The sequence below is a fragment of the Lacerta agilis genome, chromosome 13 (genome assembly GCF_009819535.1).
Source record: "Lacerta agilis isolate rLacAgi1 chromosome 13, rLacAgi1.pri, whole genome shotgun sequence".
Classification (NCBI taxonomy): domain Eukaryota; kingdom Metazoa; phylum Chordata; class Lepidosauria; order Squamata; family Lacertidae; genus Lacerta; species Lacerta agilis.
The window spans coordinates 2,144,250-2,169,906 of NC_046324.1; the positions used below are offsets into that span (position 1 = coordinate 2,144,250).

Below are 25,657 nucleotides of genomic sequence, written 5' to 3' on the forward strand. Positions count from 1 at the left end.
CCCCTTAGTCTGCACCCTCCAAACACAGGAACATGGGAAGCTGCCTTATATGGACTGTCCGTCCAGCTTCATATTGTCTACACTGATTACACAGACAGAGGACATTCCCAGCCCTAGCTGGAGATGATAGTGAATGAATCCAGGACTTTCTGCCAGAGGCAGAGCTAGCTGCTCCACCACCTGGAGCTATGCACATGCTGCGCACCTGGGGGCGGCTAGCCACCCGCAGGGGCAGGCCGAGCATCCCAGGGGGCAGGGCAGCAATGTTACCCCCCCAGGATGACACCTGGGGCGTGCCACACCCACTGCACCCCCCTTCCTCCACCAGTGGGGGGGTGAAGGACATGATTTAAAATAAATAATAATGCAATAAATAATAATAAAATAACTATGCTTTTCTATTCAAAAGTTATGTTGCTATGTTCTAGGAAAGCAAAAAGCAAAAATATGTTTGTAGTTAACCCTATGTTGTAAGCATCGCAGGGTGGGATACAGAAACATTCAGTTTAAAAGAAAAAATCAAACAGAATATGCATAAGAAAAGATAAAAACCAACAAATTTGATAATAAATATACACAACGTTCTATGCTACATTAAAAAAGCCAGTCACAAGACGCCTGCTTCTTGGGAGAAAAGCAATGACAAAGCTGGGCAGCATCTTAAAAAGCAGAGACATCACCTTGCCGACAAAGGTCCGTATAGTTAAAGCTATGGTTTTCCCAGTAGTGATGTATGGAAGTGAGAGCTGGACCATCAAGAAGGCTGATCGCCGAAGAATTGATGCTTTTGAATTATGGTGCTGGAGGAGACTCTTGAGAGTCCCATGGACTGCAAGAAGATCAAACCTATCCATTCTCAAAGAAATCAGCCCTGAGTGTTCACTGGAAGGACACATCCTGAAGCTGAGGCTCCAATACTTTGGCCACCTCATGAGAAGAGAAGACTCCCTGGAAAAGAACCTGATGTTGGGAAAGATGGAGGGCACAAGGAGAAGGGGACGACAGAGGATGAGATGGTTGGACAGTGTTCTCGAAGTGACTGGCATGAGTCTGACCAAACTGCGGGAAGCAGTGGAGGACAGGGGTGCCTGGCGTGCTCTGGTCCATGGGGTCACGAAGAGTCGGACACGACTGAACAACTGAACGACAACAACAATAGTGCAAAGGCCATACAAAAAATGGTCACCACATTGGCAATTGAGGCCAATGGCATCAAGTCCTGGGCAAGGATGATTTCAGAGGGTAGGGACTCCTCATCGTTTAATGGGACGTATATGATGTTGACTTTCTTCATTGTAATTCTGCGCATGGAACAGGCACTCCAGATCCCAATGTCCACAATGCCAGGTTTGTTGCTGCCCATGATGTTCTCCACCTGCCACACTCTCCATTCAAGGTTGGCAGATGTGGAGCAGATGCTCATAATGCAGCCCATAAGAGCCAGGACAAAGGCACCCAGTTGATAACAGGATACCCTGCACAACAGCCGCACCGGGAAGGAGCCATAATGCACCTGGGGTGGAACTTCAGCTTTGGTACTGGGAAAGCTGGTGATAGAAGGCATGCTGGAGAAAAACACAGACAAAAGAGAACCATTAGATACTTAGGCACAGTAGCATATGGGCATCTCCTAAAGTTTGAGCTAAAACAATGCCGTCATTCTAGGGCAAATTCTGCATTTCCCACCTTGAGACGTAGGAATGGAAAAGTCTGCTATACCTGCAATCATAGGTGCCAAGAATCAGACTTGCACAACCACACAACCCCTTTTGTTCTATGGACCCCCTCCATGCAGAGAATTGGGCTCTTGTCTTGTCCACTCCTCCCCTGCATTCCTATGCTCCCCTCCCTTCCCTCTCCATTGTTAAAATGTCAGGCATGATCCAACCAAAGTTATGCATTCTACCCTTGAAAGAAAGTTTGGTACAACAGACCAATACAGCTGCTGTTCAGGAAAGAATCCTTTCTGGCTTTAGTCCTCATATTCTCCCTCCCTCCCTCCCTCCCTCCCTCCCTCTCTCTCTCTCTCTCTCTCTCTCTCACACACACACACACACACTGTGAAAAGCCCACCAAGTGGCTCTCAGACAGGACAAAAGGAAATAAAAGTCGATTTGTTCTTATCTGCGAAAACACTGCTATGTTGGTGGAGAATTGAGGAGTGCTGCATATATGCACCTACATGAAATCAGTTCTTCAGATAGTCTCTGGTATGCAAGGGCTTTTTCCAGGACTTTCTCTTTGTGTGTCTGACCTAAGAGAAGACCTGCGAAGAGTGAAGCTGGTCTGAGCACAGTAGCAACTGCCCCTTAGAGTTCTGAAGCAGTTAGAATGCAGCTTGATTTGAACACTCGGAACAACACAAATCATAACTCCCAGGTACTGGTCATTTGGAACATTTGGCAACTGTTTGGAGGCAGTATGCTTTTGAATACCAGTATGATTCTGGCACTTTTAAAAGACACTTTTTTGTTAGATGTAAGCTTATGCGGAGATTGGGTACAAAATGTGGAAATAAACACTCCAAGCTGCCAGTTCCAAAGGAATGAGCGAGCAAGATTTGAAATAGACAAATAGACAAATATTTACCGTATTTTTCGCACCATAAGACACACTTTTTCCCTCCTGAAAAGTAACGGGAAACCTCTGTGCGTCTTATGGTGCAAAGGCTTCCTGTCAAGCAAGCCGCCCCTTCCCTGCTCCGTGAAGCATCTCCTCCGTCTCCCCCTGCCTCCACCACGTTCAGCGAGAAGCGGGGGCGGCGGAGGGATGCTGCTGGTTCTTCCCCGCCAACCCTGTTCGCAAAAACAAGCCTGCTTTCGCAAACGGGGTTGGGGGGGAGGAAGATCAGCCCGGTAGCAATGCTGTAGCGGTGCTACCGGGCTCCCCCTGCCTCCCCCATCCCCTTCACCGGTGTCGGAAGGGGGTAGGGGAGGCAGGGGGCCCCCGGTAGTATCGCTGCAGCATCACTACTGGGCTGATCTTCCTCCCCTCCGCCTGCGCGCTCCGCTGTTGGAAGGGGGCAGGGGAGGAAGGGGGAGCCCGATGCTGTAGCAATGCTACCAGGCTCCCCCTGCCTCCCCCTGCCCCCTTCGCCAGACTGGTTCCTCCACTGCCGCTGCCTCCTCTGCTCCCCCTCCCAGCCTTTTAGAGGAGGAAAACCAGAAAGCTGCAACTCCCAAGCCTTCCCCAAGCTGTCAAAACAAAGGGGGGAGGGGGGAATGCCGCCAGCAAAGCGGTGCAGCTCCCCCTTCCCCCAACGGCTCGGGGTAGGCTTGGGAGGCGCGGGTGGGTGGTGTGCCAAATGTCACCCCTCTTAGCAAAGACACCCGGGGCATCTGCCCCCACCACCCCCTTCCTCCGCCCCTGCCTTCTGCATGCAAAGTTAGGTGCCCCATCACTGAGTGATGGCCCTTTCCTTAAAAATGATAAGATCCTCCAGTCTTGTAGTTCTGGAGAAACTGCCAATTTGATTAGGAAATGAGGAAGCTGCCTTATTCAGAGTCCGACTCTTTATCCATCTAGCTCAGTATTGCCTACACTGATTGGCAGCTCGCCAGGGATTTAGACAAGGGACATTCCCAGCCCCCCCCCCCAACATGCTGGAGATTGAACCTCTGGCATGCAAAACAAGTCCCCTTCCAGTGAGCTGAGGCTCTTCCCCTGGTGAGAGTAGTACAGAATGCCGGAATAACTGTCTTATACCAAGTCAGACCCTTGGTTCATTGGACCATGATCTACACTGATTGGCAGCTCTCCAGGTTTCCGGCCAGGAAGTCTTTCTCAGCCTTCTCCGGAGATGCCACGGGGGACTGAACCTGGGACTGCACTGCAGGCACAGAAACCTGCCCTGCCACTGAGCTTTGGCTCTTCCCTCCAGACTGCCCTTTTGCAAAACAGACTCTCAAAGTACACATTTGAATCACAACATTGATGTATAAATTGGAAACAAAGATTCACTGTGGGGTGCATTTGCCATTAGAAGCCAGGGCCTGTAATTTAAAAAAACTGACCTTTGGATATAAACATGAGTGTTTCCTGAATATTTATAAAGTGGCATCTCCAGATTTCTAAACACACACACACACACACACACACACACACACACACACACACACACACACCATTTAAGGACCTGGTAAAGAAATGATGTCAGAAGGAAAAGGATGTTTGCAAATTACTGTAATTTCCTAAGATTATAGAGGAAGTTCATCCACTGAAGTCTTAAAAGGTATTGCTTTGGAGAGAAGTAAACATGTTTTGAATGATCAGGTTCGATGTTAGATGCCCAGAAAAGCTGGCAGTGTCTTTGTGCATGTACTTTTGTTTTTAAGCGGGACCAGGTTTCAGGACTGTGAGGGGGGGCACACAATATTAGGCTGTCATTTTTCTGCAGATAAATTGTTATGGTGTGATTGGATTTGGATTAACTGCAGGCTGCACTTGATGGAACGCAGCAGTGCAAAAACAAAAGGAAACCTGGTAACTTTTGTCTGCTCAAGTTTTCAAGGCTGCAAAATACGTCTTTGGGATTTTGAAATTATAGTTTACCAAGGCCCTTATCCAAAGCATTGAACCTCTCAAAGTTTCCTGCTAATTTTAGCTTCCTCTTTGTAGGATTCCGCCCTTGGGTGCCTTCTGTACAGAGCCCTGGAGACAGGGAGTGACTCAGCCGAGGCTGACAGCAGCACCTGGCCAATGCCTCAAGTGGCCTTTCCACAACTGTGGAGGTGGTAGATTATTTATTTCTGACACAAGATTTGTATACCACTTAATCAAAAAAATCTCCAAGTCGTTTACAGAAAACTGTATTTAAAACTCATTTGAAAATACTGATTAAAAACTGCTGTTAAAAACAAGTTGACATCGAATCCCCCCAAAATCAGCCAGCATTCTTGTTCTTCTGACAGCACTGAGGCATTCAACATTGAACATGAGAGATGTAACCATATGTTGTAGAGCCAGCAGAGTGATGTGGTCAGAGTGGCAGACTAGGACATGGGAGATCAGGGTTCAAATTCCCACTTGGCCATGAAGCTCACTGGGTGGCCTACCTCACAGGATTGTTGTGATGATAAAATGAGGAGGTGGAGAACTATGGAAGCCACCTAGAACTCCTTGGGAGAAAGGCGGGATATAAACTCAATCAATTTTTGGCAGATTTCAATCTGTTTGCTTTACTAGACTGGCTCCAGTATTTTTTTTATAGCTTTATCTCAGGGGTCAGCAAACTTTTTCAGCAGGGGCCCAGTTCACTGTCCCTCAGACCTTGTGGGGAGCCGGATTATATATATATATTTAAAAAGAAATTCCTATGCTCCACAAATAACCCAGAGGTGCATTTTAAATAAAAGCACACATTCTACTCATGTAAAAACATGCTGATTCCCAGGAAGAGCCACTTACCGTATGTTATTAGAAGAAAAAGAAAACGAACTACATCTGAAAAAATATGAAGAAATTAAAGAACACCTCAATGATTGGCTACAATACTTTCAAATTCATCAAAGATTTACAATTGACAAAAAAATGGTATAGCAAGAGAAAAATCTAGATTCGAAAAAGAAGTAATCCAAAGCAAGGGGAAACACATTTCGCGTATTTATAATATACTGCTAGAATGGGAATTAAAGGAGGAGGAGGTCAAATCAACGATGGTGAGATGGGCCCAGGATTTCGGATACAATATACTAATGGATCAATGGGAAAGATTGTGGCGGGTGGACATAAAATTTACCGCCTGCTACAATCTAAGAGAGCATATATTAAAGATGATGTATAGGTGGCACCTCACACCAGAAAAAATAGCAAAAATATACAGAAATGGATCCCCCTTGTGCTGGAGGTGTGAAAAAGAAACCGGGTCATATAAACATATGTGGTGGACCTGTTCTGAAATAAATAATTATTGGAGTCAGATCTATGAAGAACTCAAAAAACTGACAAAAAGTACATTCAAAAAAAGACCGGAAATGTTCATGATTAGTATTTTGCCAGAGGAAATCAAAAAGGAAAAAAGAGTATTATGCATGTATGGCACCACAGCAGCGAGAATGCTAGTGGCCAGGAATTGGAAAAGTAAAATTGTACCAACCATAGCCGAATGGCAAAATTTAATGATAGAGTATTTACAGTTAGCCAAAATAACGGGTAAAATAAGAGGACAGACCAACCAAGAGGTTTGGAAGGAATGGAGGATATTTAAAGAATACCTATTGGAAAGTGGCTTGAATGGAATCCTGGAAGCAGATTTAGATTGAACCTTAGTAAGCAAATGGGAAAATTTGAGATGTAAATATGAGAAATAAAAAGGGAAAAACAACTGTACGTTATGTTAAAGAAAATATGTCAAGAAATGCAAAGAGGATAATTGGAAGTGTTGAGAGTGAATGATTTCAAGTGATGAAAGAGGGTGTGTAAGGTATGTGAGAATAAGTGTATGTATGTAAGATGTTCGTTGTATATATGAAAGGTATGTATGTATATTGTTTGATATTGTTTGTTGAAGTTTTATTTGTAACGATTTTAATCAATAAAGATATATTCTAAAAATTAAAAAAAAACATGCTGATTCCCAGACCGTCCGCAGGCCAGATTTAGAAGGCGATTGGGCCAGATCCAACCCTGGGCCTTAGTTTGCCTACCCATGCTTTATCTTGTGGTGGCTGTTTAGCACAGGTGCTGTTATTACATCCTGACATCCGTAATGTTGCACAACAGCCTTCACCAGCCTGGAGCCCTGCAGCTGTTTTGGACTACAGACTCCCATAAGCCCAACCAGAATAGTAGAATCATAGAATCATAGAGTTGGAAGAGACCACAAGGGCCATCCAGTCCAACCCCTGCCAAGCAGGAAACACCATCAAAGCATTCCTGACAGATGGCTGTCAAGCCTCCGCTTAAAGACCTCCAAAGAAGGAGACTCCACCACACTCCTTGGCAGCAAATTCCACTGTCGAACAGCTCTTACTGTCAGGAAGTTCTTCCTAATGTTACAGTCATTTTGAAGTGTGATCCTGTCCTCTGGGGTATTAGCCACCCCTCCCAATTTGGTGTCATCTGCAAACTGCTGACTGGGGCTGATGAGGGCTGCAGTTAGGTGCCAAAGGCAGCTGGGGAGCAACAATATCTGTTTACATGATCCAGATGGGTTTCCAAGGTCTTCTGGATTTGGTTTGACATGTCCCATGACTCTAGCCCTGTAATCCAGTGGTGGGGAACCTGAGGGACTCTAAATGGTGCTCAGTGCTGTCTCCCATCATCTCTGATACCCTTGCTGAGAATCCAGCAATATCTGCAGGTCCACAGATTCCCCGTCCCTGCCGTATTCCAAGCCAATGAACAAAACAAACCGCTTTTTAAACCTTGGTATGTTAGGAAAGTCAAGAGACAAGGCTGAGATTTTGGGGTTAGACCTGGAGGGCTGGATAGAATTCAATTGTTTGCAGCTACTTTGGTGTCTTTCATTCATGCAGAACAAAGTACTTCCTGGGGGGCCCTTTTACCTGCCTGGTTCATTTTTAAAAGGTAGATTTATGAGGAGCCATCACCTTATCAGTGTCTTTGCCCCAGGATTTTCTCTTCATTGGAAGAATTATGCTCACCCTTTGCTCTTAAAAAGGCCCTTGGATTCCAGGCATTCTCCCAGCAAGGCTTTCATAAGACTGCAGATATAAGAGGTTGATGCTGCCCTTCCCTTTCAGAACCCCTGGGAATAATTGTAGCAGCTGCATGCAGTGCTACCTCAGTCTACGAAGGGCCTAGTTCACGAACTATGCAGAACACAAACACTTCAAAACCGGAAGAAGGCGTTCTGGTTAGTGAAATGTTTTTGGAATCCGAACATACTCCCTTTGGGGGTGCACTTCCGTTTTGAGTGCCACACTTCCGTTGTCCAGCAGCAGAGAAGGGTGTCGTCATGGCATTTCCTGCAGCAGCGAGGGAGGGAAGCTGTGCACCCGCCAGCCAGCTAGTTTGCAGGAACGCAAACCCCACCCCCCATGCCGGACTGGTGACACCCAGAAGCGGAGAAGGGGGACATTCTCTCAGCTCTGCTGCAGTCCCGTCCCGTCCCCGTCCCCCGCTGCCACCTCCAAGCGAACTCCATCCTTGCTTTCTTTCCTCCCTTCGCCAGAGGCGTCTTGCCCATAGAGGCTAGTGGCGCAGGGCGCCAGGGCACCAAGTTCTGGAGGGCTCCAGGGAAGAGGCGGAGGCTGGACGCAGCGCCTCCCGGCACCAGCTCACTGCCCTCGTCCACCTGTGCCATGCCGCACTGAAGCAGTGTTGTGCCCAGAGCCTCTGCCTGCTGCAGCCACCGCGGCACGGGTGCCAGTGAAGAGGTGGAGGCTGAAGCTGCGCTGTGCCCAGAGCCTCCACCTCTTCCCTGCCAGAGGATCCACCCTCCAGCTGCTGCCTGCCTCCTCCAGCCCTTCAAAGCTGCCGGCAGCGCTGTAAAAAGGTCGGCAACTCTAGGAAAGAGGGGCGCCGCAGGGATCTTTGCACCACAGCGCTGGATATACTTAAGACGGCCCTGCCCTTCGCCCAGGCATGGTGTGCAGAGGGGTGTGTTTGGGGAAGGAGAAAGGCAGAGAGAGAGAGGCCCCTCCGCATGCACAGGACCAGCACGGCAGCACATTTTTAGTGCCTGCAAAGCTTTCCAAGGAAGCACTGCTCCTCCTCCTCGTGCTCGTCCGCTGCCGCCGTCCTCCACCCCCGCTCCGCTTTCCCTCCCTGCTGCACATCTCTTGCTAGCGTCACTGTTACAACCACATCAGTCCATTCCAATCCTTTCCATTTTGTTTCCACCACCCATCACTACGGCTGCCGCTAACCACGCACCCACACACACCCTTCTATCACCCGTTGCAAAGGCTGCTGAGGTGCCATGTTCGCTACACACACTTTTTAGTTGCCAGCGCTCTTCCACGTCTCATTGTCAACTCTTCCCACTCCAACCCTGCCTCGCTGGCCACATTTCTCTTCTTCCTTTTCATGGGAAGACCCTGCAGTCTCCCTCGCTCTGACACCGAGATCCCCCTTTACAACGTCCCCCTCTTCCACTTCCTGGTGCTGAGTGAGGGAAGGCTGTGCTGCCGCCACAGCAACCACCCCCTCCCCCGGTACTGGGTGTCGCCCGCAGCTGCTGTGCCAGCCCTGAAGAAGGTTGAGGAAGGGGCACTGGGTGTGGGGAGGGGAGGGATGCAGAAAGGCTGGCCTGGGGGGGGGTGAAGCTGACTGGCTCCTCAGAGAGAGAGCTTTTGCCTCCCTTTCCTCCCCCCCACTTGAACTTCACACACCCCGTTACATAGTAAAATTCATGTTAAATTGCTGTTTCAGGGGTAGTTTTTAAAAGTCTGGAACGGATTCATCCATTTTGCATTACTTTCTATGGGAAAGCGCGCCTTGGTTTAAGAACACTTTGGTTTAAGACTGGACTTGCGGAACGGATTAAGTTCATAAACCAAGGTACCACTGCCTTGATATTTTAAGCATTGTGCTCCCTCCCCCCCCCTCCCAAGTATCTGATGGTGAAGAGGGAGCAGAGGAGGGCCAGGCAAGAAAGAAATGTGAGAGTGCTTTTTTTATTTATTGGTCAATAGAACTTCTGGACTACCTTTCACCCAAATGGGTCCTTTTATGTAATACAAACAGACGGGGCCAGAATGAAATTTTCAATTCAATATCAAATGTTCATTTGATATTTGCAATTTGATATTTTCCAACAACCGAGTTGAGCTCAAAGCACCTCATAAGAATATTAAAGGATTGACAAATTAATACAGAACACACAAAATAAGGATACAACAAGGACCAAATGAATCAAAGTAATAATAGTACAATAACTACAACAAATGAATCAAAACGGTGGCCAGCTATATGCCTGTGGGGAACCAGCAAGCAGGACCCAAGCGCAAGAGCCGCTCCCCCTCCTGTGGCTTCCAGCAACTGGCATTCAGAAGCAGGGCTGCCTCCGGCTGTGGAGGTTGAGCATAGCTGTCATGGCTAGCGGCCATCGGCAGCCCTCTCCTCCATTAATCCGTCTAATTATCCTTTAAAGGCATCCAAATTGGCGGCCATCACTGCCTTCTGGGGGGGAGTAAGCTCCATAGTTTAGCCACATGCTGTGTGAAGAAGTACTTTATTTTATCTGTCCTGAATCTTCAAACATTCGACGTCATTGTATGTCCATGAGTTCCAGAGAGAAAGAGAAAAGCTTTCTCCACTTCCCCCTTGCCATGCATAACTTCATAAATTGTGATTAATCTGAATAAATGGGGTGCATTCGGATGTTTAATTATGCTTTATTTGGTTTGCCATCTTGATCCCACATGATCAAAAGGACAAATCATCTTCCAAAATATATAGTAGATAAGGGTGACTAATATATACAGATAGAAATTGCTGTTTTTCTGGACACAGAAATGTGTTGTGTTTGGAACAGAGCACACCTGCTTGTGAGGCATGTTCCCAGTGGTCTGTGGTGGGGTTTTGTGATACTGAATTAAAAGGCTGCGCTGGCCTAGGTTTGTGATTTGTTTTGTTTTACATGGTGGACTGCTGCACTGTTGAAACAAAGCATTATTTCCAGTTCTTAGGTTGCTGAGGATCACAAGTCCCTTGTCCTCATTTCAAGCACTTGAGAAAGAGATGGATGTTAATTAAGATTTGTCAATGAGAGGAGGAGGAGAAGGTTGAGAGAAAACGTAATTTATGTCTTTAATTTTCCAAATGTTTCTCTTCTCCGTCTTGCGCCACTTAACTTTAGGAGTAGCGGCCTTTAATTAGGTACAGTGGCAGCTAGAGAGGGTGATTCAGTTTGCATGCCAGGGGTGTAATATATCAGGTTAGATGCCCACAAGTCCTGTAAAATAAGTATGGGAGCAATTTTATAATTATGCTGTGGGTGGGTGGGTGGCTGGCTCCAGATTAATTCTGAAAATGGGAAAAAGAAGATTGGGGGGGAGGGGAGCAGTCTGTTATGTCAGATATCAGTATTTTGAGGGAAATGTGAACCAGAATCCTCCCCCCCCCCAAAAAAAGCCTCTTAGGGTGATGATATACCATGACAAAACATCAATCTGGGGCATTTTGGTGAAGGAAACCCATGGAGTTGAGGAAACTCCACAAAAAGGGGGAGGAATAATACTTTCCCCCCACATCTGGAAACCATTGGGTGGTGCCCAACCAATTTTTCCTCAGATGCAAGCCCATTCAAATCCATGGACCTCTATTAACCATGCCCATGGATCAACTCTGAGTGTGACCAACATTGAATACAACTCCATGGGTTTTCCTCCACCACAACCCTATATTTATATCCTCCTTTTTAACTGGAGTCCTCAAAGCAGCTAAGAACATTTATAAATGCAACAACTAAATCCTACACAGGAGACCCACCAAAACCAATCAGCTTAATTTCATAATTTTGAGTGCAATGGGGTTCATTATTCCTTCATCCTAAAAGAAAACTCAGGGAATCAAATGTACCCTAATGTACCCATTAATTTCAGTGGTTCTACTCTGAGTAGTACTAACATTGGGATTTATCCACAGCGTGCCACTCAAAGAAGAGCCAACTGATAAGTGCTCCAAAGGTTTCTGCCTCTCTCCAACAAGCAACCACATTCTCCACCTGAGAATGGGGAGCTGCAATTGTAGGTGCCATATTTTCTCCTTCTTCTTGAGTTTTCTATACAAGCAGCACATGTACAAGATCCTAATACATGATTAGAAATCACCATTCAGGTAAGATACGGGAGCCAAGAAGATGCTCATGGATTTTAAAAATCCTTCCTTCCTTTACTTGGTACATGAAAACAAATTTACAGTTGATTTAATGCCACCCATATTTTCACTTACTGCTTCCATCTGAAGAAAGTGTGCATGCACACGAAAGCTCATACCAAGAACAAACTTAGTTGGTCTCTAAGGTGCTACTGGAAGGATTTTTTTATTTTTTATTTTGTTTTGACTGTGGCAGACCAACACGGCTACCTACCTGTAACTGCTTCCATTCTGTATTTCATTAATGCCATAGATTTTCTGCACACAGGCAGGTAGGAGGCAGTGCTTTGTAAGCTGAACAACTTGCTCTCCTCAATGTCTTGGGAGCTGCATTTCTGTTGCCTTCCCAGCTGACACAGGGGATGAGGAGATGCATTATAAGGCCATGAGGGGGGCAGCAGGAGGGACACAGTGCCCAGTAAGACTTCTCACACACAGCTCTTTTGGGGTAGCTTCAGGTGTGTGAGGCAGGTGAGCAGGGAATGCCTTGCTGATGGAGCAACAAGATGGGAGGTCTTCAGAACTGTGTTTTGATTTTATTGGTTTTTATGGATATGATTCATAAATTGCTTGGCAAGAAACTAGACTTCTAAAAACTGGGGCATAGAAGACTCGCTCAGTCTTATTGCATCCTCTTTGATGACTGGAGTTTGGAGCTCCCTGTATTCAAATGCCAGCAGCCTCCAGGTGAATGAAGAAAACAGCCTCCCTGCCCACACCTATAAGTTCACCAAGCCAACAATTCATCGGCCGAGTGTGGAAGTTACTCCACTAAATAAGACAGAAGAAACTGCACCTGTCTTTGAGGCAAAGGCTTTAATTCCACTGAGGCCTCTTTTTCTGTTGAGGTGTTGCATTCACTGTTTGTTAACAGAACATTTTTTAGTATTTCCTGTAAACTTACATACCTGGTGCTTGGACCGCTTAGTCTTTTGTATGCGTCACTGAAATCAGAGCAGGGGAAACCCTTGGAGGACACCACTGTTCACCATCAGGTGCAAAATTGAAAACGATCAGTCAAATCTTTTCAAATTGAGGAGTGATGACCAAAAAAATTAAAGAATTGTTTCACACTGGAGGGGAGATGGCAAATCCAAGTTAGGAAGGAGTTGTCAACCTTTTTTGGGGGGTGGGGGTTGACTAATAATCTGCTATTGAACCAATTACTAGACTGCTTAAGTTTAAATACATTTGCACTTTAACTAAAGTTGAAACATAAGTGACTTTTTGAGAGAGGAAAGAAGCTGCCCCAGGTAGAGTTGGGAAGGTCCCCTGCCCAAGACCCTGGAGAGCCACTGCCAGTCAGAGTAGACAATACTGAGCTAGATGACCAATAGCCTCCTATGCTATCCTATGTATGTTCTCAAGTGTGGGTCAGCTGGTTTTCAAATGCCCTCCAGTTTCAAAAACAAGTTGACTTTAACTACTTTCAGCTGCACCAGGCCACTGGTCCAGTGAGCTCAATACTATTTGCTCTGACCGACGGCAGCTTGGCAAGGGCTCAGGCAGAGAAGGGTCTCCCCCCCCTGCCCCAGCCTCCTGTGATCCTTGTAACTGGAGGCATCGGGTTGAACCTAGGGGTCTTGTGCATTCATAGTATGGGCTCTACCACTGAGCTGTGGTCTCTGGGCATTTGTCCTCTGTCATAGGCATCTGCCACTCTGAAAAAGGGAATCTAGAAGCCTGATGGGTGTAGAGCCTATTATGCATGTTGGCTATCTCCCCGCCCAAGAAGGAGCCTATGCCTGAATAAATGTGTTAGTGTTAAAGATGCCGCAAGAATCTTTTGGGGTTTTTTATTTCAGGAGAGTTGATATAATTAGAAAAAGACTCAAGGGTGCTCCTCCAGCATGCAGCCAGGAAAACACACATGGGAATGAAAGATGGGTTGTGAGCGTTCCGTGGCTCCCCTTCACACCTTCGAATATAGTTGTTTCATAGAATCACTGTAGAGTTCTAGTCCATCTAATCCAGCCTCCAACAATGCAGGAATCACAAATAAATTTACAATATTTTTTTCCACTTTGCAGAAAGCTATTGCCTCCCAAAGCGATTTCAAATAAGGGAGGGCTGCTTGCAGATTTATCTGGCTTACAGACACACACCAGGGAAGGGTGTTTTCTGTAGGAAATCAAATCGTAGCCAGGAATGTTGCAGAATTATGCTTGCAGAATTTCATTGACTAATAATAAATAAGAAAGACTGTAATAAGAGTTGCTGCTGGAATGCTTTTATGGCCGCAATACAAACAGATGCATTTTCCTTCCCCCTTTTTTAGGAGCTTTATACTTCTTATTTTTCCTACGGGTTGGTCCCGCATTTGTTTCTGAGGAATGAAAGGGTTATGTGCCGTGTAAATTGGACAGGCCTAATAAAGACCCACATCAAGCAGATAACCATTGACAGCCTTTATTATCCAATCTGCTGGAAATGTTTTTAGCGCCCATCGTCTGTCTTGCTTTGATAAGGAGTGACATTCTTGCTGTCTCTCTCTCTCTCTGCCTCTCCCTTGCAGGACCTGTTGTTTAGCGTCTGTGCTCTCAATATCATCTCCACTATTGTCTGTGCTCTGGCCACCGCGATGTGCTGCATGCAGATGGTCTCCTCCGACATTCTGCAAATGGTAAGTGAATTCCAGCAAGAGAATGTGCAGTTATGCGTCTTTCTCTTCCTCCTTGTCTGGGTGTATCCATGCAATATTGAAGGGGCTCACCAAGGGGCAAGTCCAGATTCTCTTTTCAGGGGCTTTGTTCTTTGTTTGTTTGTTTACCACTATGTCATAAAGAACACCAAAGTTAACAGCAATAAAACTGTATAATGGAAACCATATTAAAAAAATTAAAAACAGGCATCAATTTACCATCATGGAAGGATCTATCCTTCATTGGGTGGAGCAATGGAAAAGTTATCAGTTGGCATTTAAAAGTTGGCAGAGAAGAAACACACTGAATCTCTATTGGCAGAGCATTCTACATGACTGGGCCAATGTCAAATGAGCCTCACCAACTTGGGGAATGACCAGTGATGCTCCTGCAGATGATCTCATCAGTCAAGCTGTGATTCAGCATTTGATCGCTTAGAAACTGTCGAATGCTGCTATTCTGTATTCATAGCTCCCATTTCCTCTTATGTAATCCAGCTGTCCCCAACCTGGTCTTCTCCAGATATTCCTGGACTCACAACTTCCATCAGTCTCGGCCCTTGTGGCAAATGCCTCACCAGCCGCCTCATTTGGCCCATGAGGCTTTTATGGCTATGTCGTGTCCACCTGGCATTTTGGCCTGCAGGGGTGGGGGAGGTCCAGACTGCCAGCTCCAGTTCCCCAGCTAAGGTAGGATACCTCCTCCAGTCAGCAGGGCTCATCTTAGAATAATAGATTCTAAGATTCTCCAGAGATCTGCACTGAACAAATAAATACTGTCTCTGACATGGTGCCTCCCAGCTGTTGTGGGAATCCAGCTGCCGTCAGCCCAGCCAGCATGGTCAATGGTTAGGGATAATGAGAATTGGAATCCAAGGACAGCTGGAGGGCAAGGTGGAAGACACCGCATTGGCCAGCCTTGCTCTGCTCTGATACAGCTTATGTGCTGCACATCAAACAGCAACACAAGTGTGAATCAGCCAGGGGAGGAAGAAAGTGCAATTGTTTAGCAATGCTTATTTTTCGGCCCATTTATAAACTAAATTGTTAACAAGGTAATTTTTAAGGTCCAGCTCAATAATGGATGGGAATGAGAGTAGAAAAAGTTCTGTGTGTGTGTGTGTGTGTGTGTGTGTGCGTGTGCATGTGCATGCTAAGGAACATGATGAGTGGTTGGGGGGATGCTGAATCAAGTACAGTTGCTTTTCTTATCCATACCTTTATAGGTTTTTGCTCTGCATTTGTTCTTTTTTCTTTTTTGCTGCATGATAAAAGGTGCTGATAGAGGAGATCCCGCCATTTCCTCTGAAAGGGAGCTTGTGCATGTTCCAAGCAAGTGTCCTTGTGGAAAGCACTCGCAGGCACTTAGAGCAGTTAGGGAGAGCGTCCTTTTCTTTTGGAACATTCCCTCTTGTGGGAAACAGATGTTCCAAGCACCCACTCTTCCCCTTCTCCAATGTGGAGGAGATGCCGGGGGTGTCAGCGGAGTGGCTCTAGGTGTTTGAAGGTTTCAAGCAGAGCCCACACAGCTTACAAGGGCAAAGGAACACTACTGTAGGGTCCTTTCATGCAAATTAAAAGCACGAAAGTCAAGCTAAAAGTTAAAAGTTAAGAAGTCAGATTCATAGGAAAACACCACAGCACCCTCCCTAGAATTCTAAGATTTTTGTTTTTGTTCTACCTTTTCCAAGAAAATAAAGTCTCCCCTTTCTCTGAACTTTTGGTCAATGTTTCTTCTTTCCGGAGTCTCCTGTTTTCTAAGTGGCCCTTCTTTGTGCTAAACCACACACATCCATTCCATATCCTAAAAAAGTATCCTGATTCCAGAAAACTGGCTGAAAATAAGGGGGGGGGAGCACTCAACAGAATTTTATCCAAATAATTTATTTATTTCCTCTGCTTCTGTGCCCCTTTCTAGGTGGTTCCTTAACAATTTAGTAGACACTGGGATTTATTTACATGTATTGCACCGTCAGTGTGTACCATGGTTTGCAACAGCCTTTCTCAGCCTGGTTCTCTCCACATAGTGTTGGACTCCAACTCCCATCAGTCCCAGCTAGTAGGGCCAGTGGTAAAGAATGATGGGATATGTAGTCCAACAGCATCAGGTTGGTTGGTTTATTTTCTTGTATTTATATCCCACCTTTCCTCTGTCATGGAACCCATGGCCAGTTGGCCACCCATCTGGGTACTGACCAGACTCAGACCAGCTTAGCCTCAACAAGGATTAAATGCCCTTTGATGAGGTGGCTTTACAACTTCCACAGGTCAAAGACAGGTTGCGTGAGAAACTTTTGTTTACCCTGAATCTACTATCATTATTAATTAATTATCACCATTATACCCAGCCATCACCCTAAGGTCCCAGGGTGGGTTACAAAATATAAAACACAACATTAAAACAGTTCAGTACAACAATGAATTGGGTCCTAAAAATATACATCTCAAGTGTTAGAAGCTGGAGTAAAGAGGTGCATCTTCAACACTCGCTGAAATCTATATAGGGAAGGTTCCAGACACACCTCTGTGGGGAGGGAGTTCCACAACTTAGGAGATGCCACAGAGAAGGCCCTCTCCCAGGCCGACCCCTGCCAAGCTTCTGAAGGTGGTGGAACAACCAAGAGGGTCTCCTCCATGGATCTTAATACCCAAGAGAGTCTGTAGGACAGGAGGAAGTCGGTCAGGTATTTGAGGCTAGAAACCTGCCTTTCACCCTGGTGCACAGTGAATTGTATGAACCTGTCATATTTATTTATTACATTTATATTGCATCTTTCTTCCAAAGAGTTCAAGGTGGTGCACATGGCTCTCCTCCCTGTTTTATCCTCACAACAACCCTGTGAGGTAGGTTAGGCTGAGAGCGAATGACTGGCCCGAGGTCACCCAGTAAGCTTCATGGATTTGAAGCCTGGTCCCTCCCAGGCTTTAGGCCAACACTCCAACTACAATAGCACACTGTCTCTCAAACGTGAAACTGAGAGAAACCAAAATGAAGAGATTCACTCATCCTTTGGCAGAGTGCAATAAGCCTCATTCTCTTCCAACCCTTCTGGTCAGATCCCCAAGTGATTTCATGGCCTAAGGTCAGGACCTTGCCCTAATTTCACCAAATGATGACCCTTCTTTGCCTTAGTGGTTCATATAATCAGTCCTAAATGCCAGCCCTTCTTCCTCTGTCAGCAGTTCTATGCCTTAGCAACACGAAACCTGCATATATCATCACGGCCATCCAATCTCTTTCCACGCTTCGTGAGTCACCTTCTGTCTTTACGACCTGCATGCTCAGTAATCCCCTCAGCATCGATTCTTTGCCCTTAAATTATGAGTTGTGCTTGTGGTATACTGGGTCTGTCGCTTAAATGTTCTGCTGAACTGAAGGCATGATCTGAACCAGAAATCACACCATTTGCTAAGCTTGGCTTAAATTTACCGTAGGATTGGAAGTGGGGTTAGTTTAAGTTTACTTGTCAAGCCTCAAGGAATATTACTTCTCATTTTCTTCTGACAGCAGCCCTCACCTGAACTATATGGTAAACTTGCTCAGTGTATCTTGAGAAGTAGGAATTAACAAGAGGAGCCTGTGACAAAATATTGCATCACATTGCATCCTCCAACCTGGTGCCCTCCATAAGTTGCTGGACTACAACTCCCACCAGCCCCTGCCAGAATAGCCAAAGGCCAGGAATTATGGGCGTTGTAGCCCTGCACAGTCCAGAGGGCACCAGGTCAGGGGAAGTTTTTGGTTCCACCCTCAGTTGCAGGATATTCCCATTGATGGTGCTGCCCATTCCTTCATTCCCTCCAGGTTTGAAGGACTGTGTTTAATGTCTGGATTACGAGAATACCGTTGACTGTGATGATGCTGGGCTGTTTATTGTGACTGTCACAGCCTCCCTCTGACTTAAAGCACTCTTGACATATTACCCCTTGCAAAAGTTCCAGCAATGGTATCCATCAGCAAATGTAAGAAGAAGTTAATGGTGGTATGTGGTCACTGTGTAGCTGCTGTTCTCAGCTATAATAATAATAATAATAATAATAATAATAATAATAATAATAATAATAATAATAATACATTGTGGGTCTCATTAGGTTCTATTTCACTGAACCGCCTGCCTCTCAGTTTTCTAGTTTTGAATACATTCATCAACAGATCTTCTGGCAGAGATGACCATAGTTCAGTAGCAGAACACATGCTTTGTGTGTAGAAGGTCCCAAATTTATTCCCCAGCATCTCCTACTAGAGATGAAGTGTCTTGCCTAATAATTCCCAGAGAGACTGGACTTCCAACACTCCTTGTGGAAGTGATATTTTAAATTCAGAAAATATATCAGGGATCCAGAGGCTCAGTGCACAAAAAATGTGGAGGATTTATAACTCTTAAAACACTTTCATGGGGATTTAATTTCACAGCTCTAGAAATAGGAATGCAATATTAGGGTGCAGGATGAAAGTTATTGGTGCTTCCTGCTGCTTAATCTTACAAAATACTTCCTTTTTAACAGCCACACATAATTTTTCTACCAGAAGGAAGGGAATAGTAGCCTCAAATGACCCAGAGGACCTAGGAACTGAGTCCCAGAAGGATAGGGATCAAAATTGTAGGGACATCTGGGGAAAATGTGGAGACAGACTCAGGGGCAAGGCAAGCTGTGGAATCAGGTAAGGAGTTGGACAAAACAGTAGAGAGAAGAAGAGTGAAAGGTGGGAATAGCTGAGTTTGCAGCCAGGTGAGCTGTCTGAACGCACCACTGGTGTAAGGAAGACTAAGAGGCAAGGAGAGCAGAGATCAAGAATGGCATCTGTTACCTAGGGAGCAGGGAGCGGGTGTTGGGAGCCAGCAGAGAGAGCGCACAAACTTCTTTTTTATCAAATATGTCCTTATTTCTTTCTTGTTACATAAGTAGCAAAAACAGCTAGAAACTTTGAGAGAAAGGATAAGGAAGACTCTACTATATATTTTGGGGAAATTTGTCCTCTATGTACCGTATTGGCCCGAATATAAGACACATTCACAAATAAGCTGCACCTTTAAAATTCGAGGGGTAAAAAGAAAAAAAAGACAATACCCAAATATAAGCCGCTTCCTTAAAATTGTTGGCGCAGGTGAGCGATGAGCGAGCTTCCCTGGTGCTCTCCCCTTGTGGTTGTCCACCCGCGGGGGGGGGGAGTGTGGTTTACAGTATATTTGGGCCAATACGGTATTTGGATGGCTCTCAAGATATTGTTGCCAACCTTGGGGTGAGGGTTCCCAAGGTGCGGCAGTGGTCTTTGCCATCACGTGACTGGTGGATGCCATTTTGAATCAAGATGGTGACCAGAATGTGACTTTGGTGTGACACTACCTGTGTTTGGTATAGGTTTGGTCACCTCTTGTGATATCATCACCAAATTTCACAATATTGTTGGTTTCTACAATTTCCTGGGAAGCTCCATGCACTCGCTGTTAAGAAAGACAAAAAGAGAGAAAAATAGGTAATACAGTGGAGTAATAGTTACTTAGCATCACATATCTTATGGGAGAAAGCACCTCTAAGCTAAAACTGTAAAAAACCAGTACAAATACTATATGAAATATACCAAGTCAATCACTTTTCCTGGAATGTCCAATCAGTGACAAAGACTGCTACCTGCAGCCCAGCAACCCTCATGCTGAGTTTGGAGGTGCTGTCCGAGAGGCGGCCAAGCCTTTGCCAAAAATGGGTACAGTCATTCCAAAGTCATGTTTTGGTCTGCCGTCAGGATTTAAAATGGTGTATGGTGTTCAAAAGCCAGTGACGCACCTTAGGATCCCTTGTTCTGAGTGTGGCAATATCTCTAGAGGTGGCTGAACGTAGGGAACAAATGGACAAATCATTTTCATATATATATATAAAATACCCCTTCTGGATTTGTATGAACTCAACCATTTAGTGTGGCAGCACATACATTTTGGAACTCCCTGCCTGTTGAGATCAAGCAGGCACCTTCACTGCCTGCTCAAAACATTCTTGTTTAGACAAGTCTGCTCAGATGCTTAGAAAGCTGCTGTGAATTTTAACCTGCTGTAGTATTTTTACTTTTTGTATGTTTTAAATTATTGTTGTAAATTTTACTTTATAATATTATTGTTTTATGCTTTGAAGCTTATTTCTACAGCCAAATCTTGTGGGAAAGGGGCTTACAAATAAATGGGTGATGATGATGATGATGAAGATAAGGATGCTGATTGTGTGTCAAAGTAATTAGAAGGAGGTACCATTCCTTCTAATGCTGAACGTGGGTGGTTGCATCCTCATCAGTTTGGAAGCAAAGAGGACCACCCAAAAGACCATGGTTTCTACACACTCAAGGGACTCACAGGGTGTATAGAAAAATGTAATGTTTTTAATGTATAATATTCCCTTTTTCTCTTGGTTTTAATATATCTATTTTGGGTGGCATTGGTCTGTTTGATTGGTTGGTATATCGCAGGCATAGGCAAACTCAGCCCTCCAGATGTTTTGGGACTACAACTCCCATCACCCCTGACCTCTGGTCCTGTTAGCTAGGGATGATGGGAGTTGTAGTCCCAAAACATCTGGAGGGCCGAGTTTGCCTATGCCTGAGTATGTCACTTTGGGTTGCCCTGGGCAAAAAAATGGATAATTAATAATAATTATTATTTCCAGGTGCATTTTCCAGGCAGCCACAGGCTTTGGGACACTTGCTTCAATTCTCCCACGTTTGGTCCCAGATCTTGGTAGCGAGGAGGGCAGCTGGTAGGCCCTGCTGAGGTCATGGGCCACTGACCTGTGGCCTCCTGCTGAAGCTGGGCATGGGTTCAGTCATTATCTTAACATACATTATGGGTGTTCTTTGGAAATGCATTTTTGCCTTTTACTCTGACTAGCGGCTGATGTGCTTTCTCTTAGAACTTCCTACAACCTACTGAGTGCTATTCCTAATGCATCTTGAATCTCCTGCTTGTGTCACACAGTTCCTGCCGCAGAGGTCTCATTCTGCCAACCCTGACTGTATGACACCCCATGGGACTATCTTGGGGCACCAGACCTTGGATTTTGATGAGTTCATCCCTCCAATTCCACCCCCACCCTACTACCCACCCGAGTACACATGCACTCCTGTGATAGAAGCACAAAGGTAAATGGTTTCTTTAGCCTGTGACTAACTGTTCACACAAGAGACATAAATGAGCTGGTACTCAGCAAAGGTTTCTTGGTCTGCTGCCCTGTCCCAGACCCCAGGCAGCAAAGAGGGATTCTTCCAGGGCCGCTGCTGGCTTTTAAAGATAGCAATACAATCTTGGGAGCCACAGGCATATTCAGATATGCAGCATTTTCATTCATTCAGTGTATATGTTCTTAGTAGGACTGTTCCTTAAGTTAAAAACAAGTCTTAGCTGATAAATCCTACAACATTTAGTACAGTGTAAATTGACATGCCTTTGCAAGAAGCATGCCATCTTTTGTCTTTAGATGACCCAAATGCATCAGAGCAGGAATAATCTTGAAAGAGGCGTTCCTTCCTATGGGTGAGTGAAAGGGGGATGCCTCTGCTAAGGTGTTGCTTGTCCTCTGCACTTTTAAGAAGTAGTTGCCTTTAAAAAATAGATTTTTAAAAGGAATGTCTGCCATCCAATTAATCAGGTCACATCCTTCATCTGAGCAAAAGTTGATTTAATGGGTTGATCTGCTTTCTTGATTGAATGTTAAAGCCCCAGTTATTGATGGCTTTCTCCATTGCTGATTATTGTTGTCATTGTGTGTGTGTGCGTGTTTAGAGGGCTCCACCTGGACTTTCCTCACTCACCCTTTGGCGCTTTGTACGAGGTTGCCATCAACAGTCCTGGAATGCTCTATCCATCTGAGCTGCCCCCTCCCTATGAAGCAGTTATTGGACAAAGCCCAGCCAATCAGGTGAGAGAGACCACTAGTGGGAGGATTATTTATTTATTTAAAAATTATTTATATACTGCTATGTCATTTTTTTAAAAAAAAACCCAAGTGGTTTACAGCAATAAACTATAACACTGTACAATGGAACCCATCAAAAAGAAGTTAAAAGTAGAAATCAGGTAACTATTGTGGAAAGATGTCTTCTTCATGACCTGCATAGGCCTGGCAGAGTAGAAAAGTTTTCAGGAGGCATTTGAAACTTGCCCCAGAAGGTGCTGCTGAATCTCAGGATTTGGCTGATGACACTAAAGGCTCTGTTTCTGATTGCCCATTGAGCCAGCTCAGGGAATGACCAACAACACTCCTGCCGGTGATCTCAGTGATCAAGCTGGGATGGAAGGGTTCCAGGAATTCAGGATCTGATCACTTAGAAACTGTTGAACGCTGCACTATTCATCTTTGCCCAACCTGGACTCCCAGCTTTTCTGTCTCAGCCAGCATGACCAATGCTCAGGGATTATGGGAGTTTGGAAGGCTAATGTAATTCCATGCAAATGGGGGGCAAGTATAAATCACATGAGCAGAACCAACTCCTCTCAGGAATAGTTAGACAGGGATTAAATCTGCATGCAAAGCAGATGCTCTCCCAGTGAGCTACTGCCCTTTCCTCACAGATGGCAAGCAGCATCCTAAGCAGGGATGGGCAACTTTTTTCCTGTTGAGGGCCACAGGCCAGCAGTGGGTAGTACCAGAGGCAAAAGCCTACTGGATCAAAGACTCTCCTGCTTCCACGTTCACCATGTTGGACTGGAATTCTGAGTACAAGTCAGGTCTGCCCCTTAGGGCTCAATGGAGCAGTGATAGCCCTGCGGAGCATGCTGGCTGGGGTGGAAGGTGGTGGTGGTTGGGCAGAGAGCTACATTGGCCTGGAGATGGCACAGGGACAGGGTCTGATGTCAGCATATGACTGAAGAGGAGCTGGTTCAGGATCCAGCATAGCTCCATGGGACTTCCAAATCAACATGCGCAAGACTGGGCTGTAAGCAGCTAAATCTCGAATGATTCCTTTAACGGTGAATGCCCTGCTTCCATTAGCTTCCACTCCTGATTTTCTTTTCTTTGCTTTGCTATTCACAGGTCAACAATGTGGACCAGCGAGTCACAGAGCCCAGTCTGGGTGAGAGAAACACCACAGCAGGCCAAGGTGATCTATGCACTGCTCATTTAATGTATTTGATTTTTGTTGGAAGCCGCCCAGAGTGACTGGGGAAATCCAGTCAGATGGGCGGGGTACAAATAATAAATATTATTATTATTATTATTATTATTATTATTATTATTATTATTATTACTACTACCAGTATTATTATTATTATTATTATTATTATTATTATTATTATTATTCAGGATTCAGGGCTACATGACTAACATAATGATCAAGAGGGTTGCGGTACCTTCAACCCAGGGTGGGTTACAGCTTTAAAACACAATTTAAAAACAATTTAAAACAACTTACAATCATAAGGCAGGTAGATCCTAAAAATATAAGGGTTAGGGTAAAGAGGTGAATTTGCAGCATTCTCTGAAAGCTGTATAATATACAGATAGGAGTCAGGTGAACTTCTGTGGGGAGGAGTTCCACAACGTAGGGGCCACCACAGAGAAGGCTCTCCTGGGTTATCACCCCCTGAACCTATGAGGATGGTGGTACTACCAAAAGGACCCATCTCTGCTGAGCTCAGCACCTGAGAGGGTCTTTAGCAAAGAAGGGGATCTTTCATATATTGGGGCCTGAATTGCTTAGGGCTTTATGTCTGAGCACCTTGAATTGAGCCGGGAAATGAACTGGCAACCAGTGCAGCTGATTTAAACCAGGTTGACACTACTCCTCTGTTCATTTCATTCTCCCTTTGCATTTTTGATGGTATTGTAAAACCAAGTTGGCCTGTGCTCAATAATGGCACTGCAGTAGTTTCTGACTCGACTCTGTTTTGCAGCCTCGGCAGACAGCACTTCCCACGTGGCCTCTGAAGCAGCTGACACCCCTGAGCACCTCAGTTACTCCTCAGAGGACCTCTGTTCTCTGGAAGTCCAGGAGTCTCTCCTTTCCACGGACTTCTCTTCGTACAAAGCAACCCACAAAGGTGTTGTAAATAGGAGCTGCTCCAGCTTAGACTACAGCACCCGTTGTGAGTTGCATAGGACTCGCTCCCAGGGTTCCCCAGGCGACGAGGCCAGCCAGACCTCTGTGAATGGGTCTCGTGGCCAGGAGCCTGAGACCTGCTCCCGTAGTCGCTCCTCGGACTGTTCCTCAGAGAACTTCACTGCCTCCAAGAGAGATTCACGCAGCTCAGTCAGAGAATGCAAAACCACACCCCCTCAGAAGCCACGGAAGATGTGTTGCGGAGTCTTCATCCCACCTGCTGGGCCACAGACTCACCATGCCCATTGCTCAGTGCCTGCAAACAGTTTGCCCCACAGCTGCCCAGAGAGGATGGCCCAACAGCGCACCAGGAAAACCCGGATTTCCAGCATAGTCCGATCCACTAGTGACCCTCTGTCATGTTCGTCTGCCACTGAAGGTGAGTGTCGCCTGCTGACATACAACAGAGCCAGTGGTGGTGAAGTGGTTAGAGCGTCAGACTAGGGCCTGGGAGACCAGGGTTTGAATCCCCCCTCAGCCATGTTGCTCACCAAGGGAATTTTGGCCAGTCACTCCCTCTCAGCCTAACCTACCTCACAGGGTTGTTCTGGGGACAAAAGTGGGGAGGAGGAGAATGATGTGTGGCTCCTTGGGCTCCTTGGAGGAAAGGTGGCATATAAATGTAATAAAACAAACAAACAAACAAAACATTTCCAACCAGATGTTGTTGGACTTAGGCGTGAACACACTTGTCAACACTGCGTTCTCTTCTGTTTTTCATTTTTCCATTTAAAGTTCTGTTTGCCACTAATGCATCAGGTAGCATTTTTTTTAAAAAAATTGTCAGCATTTTATTTATTAATTTATAAAAATATTTAATAGACAACTATTTCATTAAAAATATCAAACTGGTTTCCAGCAAAAATACATAGAACCATACAGTAAAAACCATATTAAAAGGATGTATTCTTAATTGGCTGCCTGACAGAAAAGAAAACTTTTCAGCCAGTATTTAAAAGTCGGCACAGAAGGTGCCTGCTGAATATCCAGTGGCGGAGCATTCCACAGGACTGGACCAATGACACAAAGGCTCATTTTTCTTTCTGTTATCAAGTTAGCCTCAGCATTTACTGTGCATTTCTTTTATATATGCATATATTGTATGCAGTGTGTGATACCGGGGATGGACCACTGGCAGAAGACCACAGCTT

At 45.4% G+C, this 25,657-nt stretch overlaps 1 protein-coding gene across 1 annotated transcript in view; it reads left to right on the forward strand.

Annotated features, from left to right (window-relative positions):
- The window catches only part of FAM189A1 (family with sequence similarity 189 member A1), a 179,028-nt gene that overhangs the window by 150,844 nt on the left and 2,527 nt on the right, over window positions 1-25,657 (forward strand). The window contains exons 5-9 of the mRNA XM_033167057.1: window positions 14,300-14,407; window positions 21,385-21,548; window positions 22,189-22,324; window positions 23,441-23,480; window positions 24,301-24,885. Of these exons, the coding sequence (XP_033022948.1) occupies window positions 14,300-14,407; window positions 21,385-21,548; window positions 22,189-22,324; window positions 23,441-23,480; window positions 24,301-24,885 (1,033 nt within the window). The remainder of the gene's footprint in view (window positions 1-14,299; window positions 14,408-21,384; window positions 21,549-22,188; window positions 22,325-23,440; window positions 23,481-24,300; window positions 24,886-25,657) is intronic.